This window comes from Eublepharis macularius, chromosome 8 (assembly GCF_028583425.1).
Source record: "Eublepharis macularius isolate TG4126 chromosome 8, MPM_Emac_v1.0, whole genome shotgun sequence".
Classification (NCBI taxonomy): domain Eukaryota; kingdom Metazoa; phylum Chordata; class Lepidosauria; order Squamata; family Eublepharidae; genus Eublepharis; species Eublepharis macularius.
In genome coordinates this window covers 20,553,290-20,568,461 of record NC_072797.1, presented here as the reverse complement: position 1 = coordinate 20,568,461, position 15,172 = coordinate 20,553,290, and the positions used below count along the sequence as shown (strand labels likewise).

General features: G+C 42.8%; 1 protein-coding gene across 3 annotated transcripts in view; it reads left to right on the top strand.

Moving 5' to 3' along the window:
• The first annotated feature begins 5,957 nt into the window (after positions 1 to 5,957).
• LMAN1 (lectin, mannose binding 1) overlaps positions 5,958 to 15,172 on the top strand; it is a 29,851-nt gene continuing 20,636 nt past the window's right edge. For all 3 annotated transcript variants that reach the window (XM_054986544.1, XM_054986543.1, XM_054986542.1), the window contains exons 1-4: positions 5,958 to 6,189; positions 11,438 to 11,592; positions 11,677 to 11,784; positions 13,790 to 13,851. In XM_054986544.1, coding sequence (XP_054842519.1) covers positions 5,988 to 6,189; positions 11,438 to 11,592; positions 11,677 to 11,784; positions 13,790 to 13,851 — 527 coding nt within the window. In that variant the 5' untranslated portion in view covers positions 5,958 to 5,987. The remainder of the gene's footprint in view (positions 6,190 to 11,437; positions 11,593 to 11,676; positions 11,785 to 13,789; positions 13,852 to 15,172) is intronic.

The following is a 15,172-nucleotide window of genomic DNA, read 5'->3' as shown; positions in this document are numbered from 1 at the left end:
TTGCTTCCAGATCCGGAGCTCTGTGTTCAGATGTTAATCAGGGCTGATCAAATATTTCTTGAATTATTATTCCTAATACAAAGCCCGTTCCAATGAAGCTCATTCTAGACATGCAGCAGAAAGAAGTGAGAATGAGGAAGCAAAGTCCTGAGATGGCTGAATAGACTGCACTACTTCAGACTGCAAACAGGGATTTCTGAATGCCTTTGTCTATTTTCAAAAAAAATCTTCGTTTTTAAAACCTCTCTCTCTGCAAGTAGAAAACTAACATATTAGGGATCCACAATGCATTTTTAAGGTTAAACGTTAAAAGAGCCACATTCACGCAACCTGAACATATGGGCATAAGAAAAGGCAGGGGTCATTTCCTAGAAAAAGAGTGGGAGGAACTCATTAGCATAACTCATTAGCATATGCCACACCCCCTGACATTGGCTGTTTTGGACCCAATCCTGGCCATTCAGGGCCGATATTGGGCCAAAAATGGCAAAAAAGGGCTGAAAATGGCCGAAAAGGGGCCCAAAATGGTCAGGATTGGGCTGCTGCTGAGTGGGAGAGTGATCCGCCACCCGTCAGAGGCCCGATCCGGGCCGTTTCGGCCCCAATCCAGGCTGAAACGGGCCCAAAATGGCCGAGAGTCAGGTGGGTGGGGCCACCTGACATGTGACCTCTTTGGGGAACTGCCGGAACTGCGTTCCTGCGCGTTCCCCCTCAAAATGAGCCCTGAGAAAAGGCCTGCTGATTCAAACTGGTGATCCATCTGGTCCAACATCCTGTTGCATACAGTGGCCAACCCTGGAGGGACAACCAACAGGGAATAGAGAAGCCAAGGCTACACCATCAGGGAAGAGGAGACAGTTAACCTTTTCTCTCCTGTTCCCTGTACCTCTGTTTCCCCAGTGCCATTCATTCTAGGAAAGAAGCCAGATACCTGTATTATACTTGGTGCTCTCCCCCACTAGAGTTAATAAAAGACTGAGGATGGGGAGGGGAGAGATTTTTACGCTCTGAAGCATAGTTGCTTGGGAATAAAGCTCACTGAACTCAGAACTGAACTGCATGTCTGTGGGGGCCAAGTTTAGCAAGAGTGTGCCAGACTCGGAGAAGAAATCGGAAACTGCCTTATTTCTACACTCTGCTGTAAAATAACACGCCATAAAAAAATGAATGCCCCAGCCTTTAGGTAAAGACTACTTTCATCCACACATATGAAGTCAACTATTACTCCCTATATGACATTGTCAGCAACCCCACAGCAGTGTAATACGGAGAGATGCCAGTATAACCCAGAAATAAAATGGAATAGCTGGGGGAACGGAGCTAACACAATGCCAATTTAAATCCCATGCCAGAGTACTGGTACCAACACAGGAGCCAGAGATGATAAGCACTGAATTTATGCCAGGGTAGAAGCAGGGATTAGTTGGTATAGTATCTTCTTTGCCCATATGCTGATCTCAGCGCCTGGGTAAAAAAAGACAAAACAAAAAAGCAGGACAAATGCTCCCACTGAACTAAACAAAACCAAATCCCCCTGCCTGCCTCCTACCATGACTACACAGTCATGGCACAGTTTAGGGCAGCAACTAAATCTATAGTCAGTCACACACTCTATACATCTCAGCCAGGGCACTGACATCTCAGATCACAGGATGTGTGGCATGGGGGCTGCATCTCCCTGAACTCATGTTGAAATATACACTTTATAATAATAATATTTGATTTATATACAGCCCTTCAGGACAACTTAACACCCACTCAAGAGAGGTTTACAAAGCGTGTTATTATTATCCCCACAACAATCACCCTGTGAGGTGGGTTGTGCTGAGAGAGCTCTGGAAGAGCTGTGACTGACCCAAGGTCACTCAGCTGGCTTCAAGTGAAGGAGTGCGGAATCAAACCTGGTTCTCCAGATTAGAGTCCCGCTGCTCTTAACCACTACACCAAACTGATTGGAATTCTAGAGCAAGGTCCCCAACCTTTTTGAGCCTGTGGGTACCTTTGGAATTTTGAAAGAGGTGATAAGCACCCATTTTCCAAAAATGTGCCAGGGGAAATAGTGGATGGCACCATAGCATCCATGGGCACTGTAGGGAACCCTGTTCTAGAGAAAGGGCACTTTGCACAAAAAGGGAGCACTCTGTATATAAACAGCCAAGAGGAGAACAAACTTTACAGTATATTGCTAACTGATCAGCTCAGAAACTTCATAGATGTTTCATCTCAGAACATAAACACAAAATTGGACGCTCTACTCCTCCAAATGACAGTGCAAGGTCATGCTCCCTGTTCTTACACACATGAGCACTGCTTCCAGGCAGTCCGTACTAGCCCCATACTGGGCCTGACCCAGGCACTTTGTGCATGTTCTGGCTGTGCTGTTCCAAGTTGCTATACCCTTCTTTCCCATTTCCCTTGGTACATATGGCTGGTTTCAACACCAAGTCCAATAGAAGATTCCAAATAACCCATGAAGTGTCTTTGTCCTTCATGACCTCTTGGATGCATGATTAGCACAAAGGTCTATAGTATGGAAGAAGTGCGTTCCTCTGCCTTCTAGTTTGTAGCTGGGCAAAAGGCAAGATTTGCTTGATTCCCCGTTTCCTTCTTGATGAGATTCAACCCCTTGTCTCCCAGAGATGTGTCTCCCCCCCGCCCCCGACAATGAGTTAGTGGGGAAACGACTGGCCTGGCCTACTGCCAACGTTCTCTTGTTGCTGTGTTCCCCTTGCCTTGTCTTAAGCTGCTCCTTAAGGATTTATACCCCCCTCTCCAAGATTTGAACTGTTCCTTGGAAGAAGCTATGATATTTTGTTGGAGTGGCTATGCCTGCTTCCCTGTGTGGCCACTTGCCAAAGAAGAATGTGTCTGCAGGAGAAGAATAGAACCTCTACCTGTGGAGGTAGCAGGAACGTAGAAGATGCAGGGTGCACACAAGTCACAGTATAATCCTCCCGCTGTTTCCTTTGTTTCTTCCTTCATTCTGTTTTGTGTGTGGGTGAAGAAGGGTGATGTCAGGGAGGTGTGCAGCCAGTAATCTAGGCGCTGATTACCTCTATGCTGAACTACTGCAATCTGCTTTGTGTAGGGCTGCCTTTGAAGACTATTCAGAAATGTGCACTGGTTCAAAATGCGATTTGCCAGATTTCTTTGCTGGTGATGATATTATGATGTTGGCTAGGCCATGTCAGGCCTGAGAGAACTGCACAGATTTCTAGTTTGCTTGAGCACAGTTCAGAAAAGCTGTACATGGTTTTGGTTCAAGGTATGTGAAACATCATCTTCTCCTGAGGCTTGCTCCATGTGCTAAAACCAATAGAGGTAGTGATGCACACTAAAGACAGGGCTTTTTTTTGTCGTGGTGGCCATACTATAGAACACACACACACCAACAGAGAATGCAAGTCTTCAGGTGCCAGGTAAATAAACTTTTGTCTCTCAGATCCTTTTTATGATTTGACATTATTGACCTTCTTGTCTTAAATCCTCAGGTTGAATTTAGTATTGTTATCTTTCTTTCCTGAATTTTTGCAGGCTTGTCTGAAATTTTACTTCTACTTAAATCACTTTTTAGCTGCTGCTAGCCTGTTTGTAATTCTTGATTGTATGAACAACAACAACATTAGATTTATATACCGCCCTTCAGGACAACTTAATGCCCACTCAGAGCGGTTTACAAAGTATGTTATTATTATCCCCACAAACAGACACCCTGTGAGGTGAGTGGGGCTGAGAGAGCTCCTAACAGCTGTGACTAGCCCAAGGTCACCCAGCTGGCTTCAAGTGGAGGAGTGGGGAATCAAACCCTGCTATCTAGATTAGAGTCTTAACCACTACACCAAACTCAGTTTCTCTGTCTTATTTCCTATTCTGTTGTTTTATCCTGTCGACTTTTCTGCTTTTTTAGCTTTTGGCTTTTTGGAAAGAATATTTTGCTTTTTATGCCCGCAACATAGTTTGATTTTGCAAATTGACTAGTTTCTTTTGATTTCCTCATAGTTTGTTTTAACTAGTTTAAGTTTTCAATTAGGTTGTAAGCCAAGCTACCTTATCTTTCAACCTGAGAGTTTTAAATGAACGATATATCTACAAACTGCAGTCATACATTTACTCAAACTTCATTAATTTCTAATGAAAAATTGAGTATTTATTGGTTAGTCTTAAAGGTGCTACTGGACTCTTTTTGATTTTGCTACTACAGACTAACACGGCTAACTCCTCTGGATTTATTCGACTGGATACCCTGGCATTACATTTGGATTATTCCATCACTTTCAGCTTGAATTAAACTGTGTCCTTCTATAAGGGATTGTTACTCAAACAGATTCTTAGGCTGAATTAATTAATTGGGTACTTTCCATGTTGTCATAATTGCTTGTGCTCCATTTCAGCATTTCTTCACCTCTGTATTGGATTACTGCTGGTTTTAAATCTTTGCAAATTTGCAGTTCTGTACCCTATTATTGTCATGTTTGAACCCCATCCATACCAATGCTAATGCTGACCTGTTATTCTGAATCAATGTTTCATGCTATAACTTGATGTCATGTTGCCAATGTCATAACTGTTTCTTTCACAGGCTTACTGCAGGTGCTTTATCTAACGGACTGCAGAAATATTCAGTGCTTCTGACCTTGTAGACTGTTCACTCCCATGCACTGCTATGTCTCAACTTTGATCTCTTGCTTTTTCAGTGTCTCAGCTTGATAGTATAAATATGCAGAGAAGTTAGCCGTGTTAGTCTGTGGTAGCAAAATCAAAAAGAGTCCAGTAGCACCTTTAAGACTAACCAATTTTATTTTAGCATAAGCTTTCGAGAATCAAGTTCTCTTCGTCAGATGCCTGATACAGAGACTGGTATCAGGCATCTGACGAAGTATAAATATGCAAGACGTTCTCAGGACAAGTTTGCGCCAAAAGTCCTGTTTACTGTGGGGAGGGGGAAGGAGCAAACATGTAAGTTAAGAGAAAGGATTTTCCCAGGTTAGGATTCCTGTCAATCTTGCTCTTACTGCTTAGATGCCTACCTTGCTTCTGAGTAACCCTCTGGACATATCTATGGAAATGATTCGATTTCTGAATCGCCATTTAACCAAGAGCCTGGATTTCTTGTTGCAATGGTACAGGGATCTGTCCGTCCATAGCCTGACAATTATTGAAAAGTATCTTTTACATTGACTGTACTGACTCTTATTGGGTAATCCCCCTTCAGTCTCAGTGAAAAAGGGCAGACCGTAAACAGCATAAATAAAATTAAAAAATAAAAATAAATTATCTTGGGCTGTGTGTCTACTACAGCAAACAGGGCAATCCTAAGAATTCTTTCCTGCGAGTAAGGCCCATTGAAAAAACTTCAATAGGATTCTGAGACTTTTTTAGGACTGGGCTGAAAGTGCATTTCTCCCGCTCTGGGAAGAAACCCCCTGGATTATCCTGAACTTTCTTAATTTCCGATGGCAAAGTGGCGTGTTTCTTTGATTCGAACTGTGGCATTAACGTTTGGAGTTTGCCATCGCTTCTGACTTGACTTCAATTATCTGACTTGAATTTAACTGTACCCTTCTATAAGAGATTATTAAAATATAGTCTTAGACCGAATAGATTAACCAGATCAAACATTGTGGTCATCTTGGGCTATGTGTCTAGTACACAAAGTGCCTGATGAATTACAGCCAACCTTCCCCCCCCCCCCCCAACAAAAACAGACTTCATAAGTCAGGAGACAGCCGTTGCTGCCGGCTTTTAAAGGCGCGGGAAAGCTGTGGGCGGAGCCTCCTCTGAAATAACGGCCCCTCCCCTCTAACGTTATTTTTCTGCCTTGTGGGCGGGGCTGGTGGGCGGGGCGGAAACACGGGGAGCCACGCCCGTCCAGCCAAGCCGCGGCGCTCTTTGCCCTTTGGCCGAAGACAAGCCCCGCCTCTCCGTCCTCTCGGCCAATCAGGTAGCGCCCTGTTGGCCGAGCCGGGTTGCATGTAGCAGAGGCGAAGATGGCGGCGGTCTCGGTGCCGAAGGGGAGCCTCTTGGTGCTCTTCTGCCTGGCTTGTCGCTTGCTTCGCGCCGCAGACGCCACCGGCCAAGCGGAGAAGGGGCCTCTCCTACCTCACCGCCGCTTCGAGTATAAATACAGCTTCAAGGGGCCGCATTTGGTGCAGGCGGATGGGTCGGTGCCTTTCTGGGCGCACACGGGCAGTAAGTACCAATGGGCAAAGCCATAGAGGGAGAGAGCTGCGGGCTCTGACTTGCTTTGAAAAGATGGGATTCGGCTCTAGAGCGTTTCAGGCTATGGCGAGGCCGCCTGCGAGCATGTGCAGAGTGCTCCGGGCTCGCCTTTGGGACTCCACTGCCCACCTGGCATTAGGGACTGGGCTTTTCAGATAGGGAAATGTTTACCAAGGAACCTCTTGTCTGTTCATCTTCAGAGGTAAGCCATGACAACCTGGTAGAAAGAGGAGCCGGTGGATAGAGAAGCAGGAATATCTGAAATTGGACCCGTTTCTCGATCTTTCTGATAAATAGGTTCCTCTGATGGTGGTTGTTACTCATTTTTTTTATTTATAGATCCTACTCTTGACACTCTAACCACAACATCACCCTAACTCTCACTGAATTGCTAGTGGGTCTGCAGCGCTTTGAATACCAAAGAGTGCCATATAATTATATTATAAAAGAAATACTGAATTGGATTTCAACTCAGACCAGATTACAAAAATAAGGTGTACACAAGCTCCTCTAAATCAAAACCTCTTTCCCTCTCCAAACTGTAACAAATCATTTAGCAGCCAGGTTCTGATATGATTATGCTTTCCAAGTAACAAATTAAAGATCTGAAAAACTGAAGAAGAATTTCCAATCTGGTTGGGAATTTTACCCACCTCTTTTTCTTTTTTCTTTTTCCAGGCCTGGATGACTTATTTTTATTTATTAACAGTCTTCCTTTCTCACTGAGACCCAAGGCAGATTACATGTGCAAGTGAATACAATATAACCAACAGCTAGGATGTTTACTGAGCGAAATAAAATGTGATCTGCAGTTATTCAATAAACCGATGCAATAGAGTATAATAGCAGGAAACTTGAAAAACAAGCATAACGCTAAAACACAGAGATAAAACCTTTCTGAAATGAAGCATAACTAATTAAAGTAACATCTGTTAGCAACATAGAAACTACCCAGTGCTTAACTTTCTCACTTCCTCAAGTATCTCTGTAAAGAGATTTCCATATAACTTCCCCAGCATGTGTCTGCATGTATCCCTCTCTGTACCTTAATCATTGTGCCTTCACACTGATAGCGAAGTACCAGTTATTTGGGTCTAGGCCATTGCCCACTAATGGACCTCTGGCCCTTATCTGATAGAGTTCTTGCAGGTGGGTTTTGGTCTGATAGCCAGTCTTTTCTTAATGCTCAGTAAATGTCTACTCAAAATTGTTTCCGTTTAGTTACGGCTTACGGTGTTCTGAATACATGTTTTCATTTTGAGAAATAAACCACACTGATGGACAATGGGGATGATAAAATTCTTTTAAAAGTGTAGGCCACGCAAACCTGAAGTCTGCAGTTCCGTGGCAGAGATATGGTGGCTATTCACAGAAATGAGCTGGGTTGGGGGCATGTCCTCATACACAAAGATGGATAAGTTGTCTTCTGGTGTGCGCAATGATGACAGGAGACCTGAAGCCACAGGTCTTAGCCCTGTCATGTCTTAGAGAATCTGCCACCTCTCAATAACTTTGTGGGTATGCCTTTTATCTTTTGGGAAATGGCTTACGAATGTGGGCCACTTGTGCCATTGCAGCTTCTGCTGCTATAATTTTATATAGTGCTGCCATTGCATGAGATATTCTGCCGAGGTGACTTAGCTGCTTGGAGGAATTAGAGTTTGAGCATAGCAGAATAACAACAACATTCGATTTATATACTGCCCTTCAGGATGACTTAACACCCACTCAGAGCGGTTTACAAAGTATGTTGTTATTATCCCCACAACACAACACCCTGTGAGGTGGGTGAGGCTGAGAGAGCTAGAAGCTGTGACTGACCCAAGGTCACCCAGCTGGCTTCAAGTGGAGGAGTGGGGAATCAAACCCGGTTCTCCAGATTAGAGTCCTGCGCTCTTAACCATTACACCAACTGTGAGTTTTAGAACTCACAGAGTATTCTCCCAATACCCCCTTTGCCTTACAGAAATGATACTTACAAGGTCTTGTTCTGCTGCTTATACATAGGGTGTGCATGATCTCATTTTTCTAATTGATTATAGTAGAGCATGATGTCCCTTCCCACCCCGTTGCTACATATAGGTGCAGGTGATATTTCTAAATTTTGACATACCTTAGAGAGCAAGAGTGTATGTATTTAGTTCAGGGGACTACTGAAGGGGTATTATCCTGAGAGCCTTCTCTGCCTTAGTCTTTGTTCAAAAAAAAGAAGCATAGGTAACAACATAATTGAGAATGAATAAAGTGTAGGACATTTCTGTAGGAATGTTCAGATAGGACTTGTATCCTCGCTAAGGGTGCATATGTTACAACATGTCTCTAGAGTCCTGTAGATCTTAAGAGGTGGTTTCTTTTTTACATTGCCTGCTGATAGAGAGCATTACAGAGCAATTTGCTGTTGATTGTCAGTACTGTGTTGCTTTCCCAAGATAGGTGATTAGTGGCTTCTTGCATTACCAAGTAAAGCACACCATATGGTGCTTAGGTAAGCTGCAAATGTATCCCAGTGACAGGAGTGCCTTCTGATGAGCAAGCTGCTCTCTGTCAAGTCTCCTTTGTTCAGGGAAAGCCTGCCCATGCTCTTTAAACCGTTCTGTCATGCACTTAGCAGGATAGCTGAAGTCTGCAGGATTTTTCACCCTTTTCCGCTGGGTATTTCTGAGCAGTGAGGATTTTAATGCATGTAGGTGAACGTGACTACTGAAGAAGAGGATGGTTGTAGGTCCGAACCTAGTTGCAAGGGGTGATTTGCAAGGGAGATCCGTCATATCAAAATTATGAGCTAATTGTAAGGTTGAGACATTTCTGAAGTAAACAGTGATTTCATAACTTTCCTTTGTTTTCTGTAGTTAATGTATCTTGGGGTTAAAGGACAAGTGTAGGGGTTGAACATAACTGTGTTAACTTGATGCTGGTGCCGAAGCTTGGCTTGTATGTGCTACATTAAGAACAATGTATTTTTTTCTACTTAGTATGTGAAGCTACTTTGGACTGAAGCCTTCTATGTCATTTACTTATCTGTGTAGTTCTCAGAGAACTGTTTGCATAGTCAAATGACACTATTGAAATAAGTTGCTTAACATGAAACCATTACCATCTTTATGGTGATGTGTCACTACTCACAGAGACGAGAGGCTGGCTTATAGTGCTTCCCTTCTTGCCTATCAGCATTTTCTTCCACAGCCCCATCCCCTTCGCTTAACATCCTGGCAAAGAGTGTTCAGAACTTGCTGGCTACTCTGGTTTTATTTTGTTGCTAAAGATACCTTGCTATTTTAGAGTTTGATTTTTTAAGGTACCCAACCTGTTTATTCAGTGTCTTCTGATGAGCAAGCTGCTGTCTATTGCAAATTGGATAGTGATGTGTTGACGGCTCTGTCATTGATTAAACCTATGTTTGAATCATGAAGCAAGTGACTTCTAATGTTAAGTCAAATGAGGACTAGGGAGAAGCTCAGATTTAGCATGGTAGGGCTTGGAAACTGAGTTGGGAGAAATAATAGGAAAAAATACTTTAAATTTTTTAAAGAAGGAATGTAGTTCTTCAACAACTACCTGTTGCTTAATATTCACTAGTAGAAAACAAAACTAAGGTTGAGAGAGTAAGGAGAGACATTAAGCATATGAAAATTTATTGTAGCCAAAGAGCATGATATCTGCCGAGTGACTTACGGTTGGCTGCATGACTGTTAGGGTATGTACCTTATGAAGGTTTTTAGTATTTGCTGCTACTACATGTGAGCATCTGATATGCTGGTCTTTGCCTGCTTTTGTGTCTGGATATGATCCTGAAAGTAATAGATGTACTTCTGCGTGGAAAGGGTCATGAGAAATGAACCCACTGTGAAAGTGTGGTCCTATGCATTCTTGTAAATGGGATGATGGGCCTTCTGGCAGAGAGCTAGGCTGTGTCATGATGTGTCTTTAATTGTGCTTAATTGTTGTTGACCAATTTTGTTCAGCTGTAGGAGCCAGGCTCATTTTTCAGCCCTTAGGGTTTTGTATTCTAGTGACCATACTCTCTAATTGTTGCTATCACAAACCCTAATTCTAAACTCATCACAGTTTGTCATAGTTTTTTTAAAGCTGTGACCAAATTCTTCTAGTATATAAATAAATACGGAGTAACCCTAGTTTTTCCCATGGCAAAAAGCTAATCTCTTAACACTAAGCCTAACTTCTCTCCAATTTCTCATAATTTCATTATTGTTCAAAAAGCTTCCCTTAAATGAACAGTGAACCCAATACAGAAATTGACTGGTTAAAAAATTATCTCATGTACTGCCATTGAATGATGCCAATTTAACATATAAAGAAGCAATCACATGAACTTTGCACATGTGCGTTTTTATATCATACGTCAAAAATATTCTGATGTTAAATGATGTTTTGTACTTCTACTGAAAATCACAGAGAGAGACTATGTTGGTGCTACAATGATATTGCTAGCCGCTGTGGTGACCTGGCACCTAAGATTTTGTCAACAAGACCTTCTCAGATTTTGATGCCTTGTAGGAAATCCCATCAGATTTAAAGAAGACATAAATCTTGCCTAGCAGCAGCATCTTCCACAATTCCCACCCACCCCGTTTGCTTAACATCCTGCCAAAGAGTTTTCAGAACTTGCTGGCAACACTGACTTCATTTCTCCAGTTTACACATTCCTGCAAATGTCACTGCTCATTGTCTACAGCACTGCATATGGAAGATATGGACCTTCCACTGATGGAGTTCGTGGAGGAGTATCTAAATATACTTTGCAATCCTAGGTATGAAACTCTTACTGCTGTGAGTCTCAGATGAGCAGGTAGTTGGAGACTTCTGCAGCTTAAAGCTACAAATGAGCTAATGTGCTTGGAAAGAATGACGTTTAGATTTTTTTTTCTTGCTACTGCACTATCTTTATTCCCCCCTGTGCATCTGAGAAATTTAGCCTGCTTCAATCTACTCAGCTACTCACTGAGTGATCATTGATTCTCAGCCTTGCGCAGCTCACAGGATGGCTTTGAGTACATAAAAGGGTGTGTGAGAGACTTAAGTTCACCACTCTGTTCTCCTTAGACTAAGGACAGGATTGAAAATGTAATGATTTTTTCCCAAAAAACATTTTGGAAAACCAGTTCACCAAATACTGGTGGTGGCACCTTTGTAGCATGCATTATTACTACAAAAATGGTGAAAACTTCTAAAATAATCAATTACTTTTGTTCCTTTTTAGATGCCATACCCAGTGCAGATCAGATAAGAATAACTCCATCGTTAAAGAGCCAAAGGGGATCAGTATGGACAAAAAACAAATCTATTTTTGAATACTGGGAGATTGAAGTGACCTTCCGAGTGACGGGCAGGGGACGAGTAGGAGCCGACGGCCTGGTATGTTGAACTCTTGCCTTTACAAACAAATTTGTTGTACGGAAACAAGTATCTCAGATCTGGGGTTTGAATTTCTCTGGACAGGCAGTCTGGTTTACTGAAGGGCAAGGCTTAGACGGTCCTGTTTTCGGAGCGGCCGATAATTGGAATGGCGTGGGCATCTTCTTTGACTCCTTCGACAATGATGCAAAGGTGAGTGGGAAGCCTCAAAGAACATTTGAAATGAATGAAGTCCTGCCTTCAAGTCATAGTTCACTTACGGCAACACCCCCCCCCCCCGGCCCGGTGAGGTTTTCATGACAAAAGATTAATAGGTGGTTTGCCATTGCCTGCCTCGGCAACCCTAGTCTTCGCTGGAGGTCTCCCATCCAATCACTAACCAAGGGCTTACCGTCTGAGATTTGACTAGATCCAGCCCTCCTGGGCTATCTAGGTCAGGACTGAAGAATATTTATGCTGGATAAAATACTTGAAAGTGTGAATTGCTCTGTTTTGCCAGAGTTCTTATAAAATAGCCATCGGATACGGGCACACAAATTGAAACAATCATGTTTTGTAGCTGGTTCCTGTGCGTGTTTTCTTAGTCCCGTGAGTCCATGTTTTTAGGTGGCAGTCCTATGTAAACGTATTTAATTGAATTTAATGTTCACAGAGCACACCATTAATCCACTTTCAAGTGAATATTGCAGTGGGCTAACAAGGTGTCTTAGAATGTGAGTTGCCTCTGGCTGCTGGCACAGGATCCCAGGGTGATCTGCTTCAGCGCAGATGTGCAAAAAATGACGTTTTAAGAGGTGGACAGATTCTTGAAGATCACTTAACTCTTATGTTGGTATCCCATCCTATGTTTTGGGGTGGTCATATTTTGAAAAGGTATGAAATGGGATTTTTTTTTTGTAAAGTCAGTGTTTTGAAAATGAAGTCCTGACTGCCTGCTCACGTGTTGCATCTCAAAGATTAGCCTGTACTTTGAAAAGTGCATTTTTTTTCAGTACCATGAAAGGTACACATTATCATGGACTGGGATTCAGTGCTTAATGTGCATGTTTGGTCTGTGCATAATTGCTGCCATCTGCAAAACCGAGTGGATTGTATGCAATTAAGAATGTGCAATTTGCTTCCAACCCAACTGATGTCATGTAATGGGAGCTTTGTACATGAAAGAGGATGCCTTCGTGGATCTCCCGCTTTTCTCTAGACCATACAGGCATTGGGAAATGTGGAAGTAATTTGTGCTGCTTCTGTAGCTGCTTCCATGTTGCAATATGGCTGATGGTGGTGATAGCAGGAAATTTTTTATCATGATACACGTACCTTAAAACTATGTATGTTTGTTTGTTTTAAAGCTACTTTCCTTGGAAAGATCAAGAAGCTTGTGGCCTTCTGTTTTCATGAAGTTTAAAAACTTTTACAAAAGTTGAAGCCCTTAAGCTTGGAAGAGTAACCGCTTGGTCAGTAGAAGCTGACTGGCCAACCTGTGCGGAGGAACCCCCTTAATATGGCTACTGCCAGCAAGGATGGCATGAGGCATAAAACAGTTTTGCAGAAACTCTCCCCTCACCTACCCTCGACATCCAGTTTATAGATAGCAATATTGACTAAGTTCTTGGCTTTGATTTCTCTAGCTGTGTTTAAGCTCTTTAGATTGTTCATGTCGTATTTCTGAACAATGCCTTTCATTGTTATCTGCATACTGGCCAAGAACTAACCACTGAGTGCTTCAACTTAGTGTTGTGTATTGTCTGATAAGGCATGTAAAGTCTACATTAAATGTTTGTGAGTTATGGAATTATGATTGGTGCAGGACTTTAAAGTCTCCTTAAAAAAAAAAAAACCTATATAAAATTTCCAGCACAGTTGAACGATTGCCTGGTGATATCATCTTGATATGGGTAAGAACGTTAACTTACACATGAAAGCTGCCTTTTCCCATTGGTATGTCAAGGTCGGTATTGTCTACTGCAACTCACAGTAGCTCTAAGAGGTCTCAGGCATGTCACCTTTCACGTCACCTACTTCCTGATTCTTTTAACTTGAGATGCCGGGAATTGAACCTGGGACCTTCTGCATGCAAAGCAAATGCTGCACTACAAAGCCACAGCCTGTCCCCATCTCAGTATCTCAAGCTCGCATAGTTCTGCTTAAAGTTATGGTTAAATCTGAGTGTGTTCTTAATGAGATTTGCATTTCCCTGCAGAAAAACAACCCAGCGGTAGTTATTGTTGGCAACAATGGCAAGCTGAATTACGACCATCAGAAGTAAGTTGCAAATTTGTTTTGTCAAGTGTTGATTGCGGAAACTAGTTGGAAGGATTTCTATTCTGGAATGAAACGGTTTTTAGAATCTTTCCTTTGGATTGTTTTTTAAGCCCACTAGATCTCAGAGGCTTCAGGGGTGTTACAGGGATTTAAAACACAACCGAAACACAAGTTTAAAAATAGAGATGGAGATAGTGTTGACACCACCTGGCTCACCATTCTTCCCTACTCCCATGCAATACTTTTCAGCTTGAGAAAGTGGGATCTGTGGTCAACTTCCCGCACAGCTCAGAATACCATGGATCTTGGAACAGTCATGCACTCTTGGCCTAACCTATATGTCTCAGGATTGCTCTGAGCAATAAAATGGAGGAAGGGCAAGCTGTGTAAATTGCCCTGAGTTCCTTCAAAGGAGGGTGAGATGGAAAACATGACCATGCTGCTTGTCTTGTCCCACCCAAGCATAACATACCAGTCCTTTCTGCATCCATTTTTCTGGTACCCAGTACTCCGGCCCTAGGGTAGTTTAAATCCCTCTCTGCCACCTTGGCTGCCTTGTCTTGCGCTCCAGAGAGTTTCATCCCTCTCCCTCATGTTTCAAAATTAACACCTTAAAATACTGGCACACGCTTAAGCACACAGTCTGTTCTCTTGTTTTCTGCCCCCCCCCCCCCGCCCCTTGTTTCACCACTAAAACAGTCAGCGTGGATTACTTAACTGTCGATAAGCCTCTGTCGTTGCCTCATGTTTTCCAGTTAAACTCTGAGCATACTGACATGGGGTAAAGTCCGCCCCCGAGTCTGCTCATTTCCTTTCCCTTTCTCCTCCCCCTTTCCTTCCCAGTCTCTCCAGTGGCGTACTTGATGTAAGGATCAGTTACATAAATAATTTTGAATATTGAAGTTGAAAGAAATGCCAGCTAGATGGGACGAGGCAGGGGCTGAGAGCTGCTCAAAATTCATCTGCTGTCTTTGAAGCTCCCATTGGAAGCCAGCTGATCGCCCACCCATTTGGTTCCCATCCATTTGTCATATAACAGAAAAACTAAAGTTGAAAGCCTTCCTCCAGTTGACTTAACTGCACAGCTGAAAGGCTCTTGCTGAAAACCTAGCTGCAGCTATGCTCTGACTTTATTTGCATGAAAGATTGTAATTCGGATAGTACACAAGGTAAAATGTTATGGGCCTCTTGCCATTCCCACCCCAAGGTAAGTGCATTAGTTCCAGTGTGGTTAAGCTCAAGCACTCGTGCCTTAAAATCAGAAATGTGCATTTGCTCTTTGGAACAAATTCGTTTTGTCTTAATGGTGGTAGAGCACAGC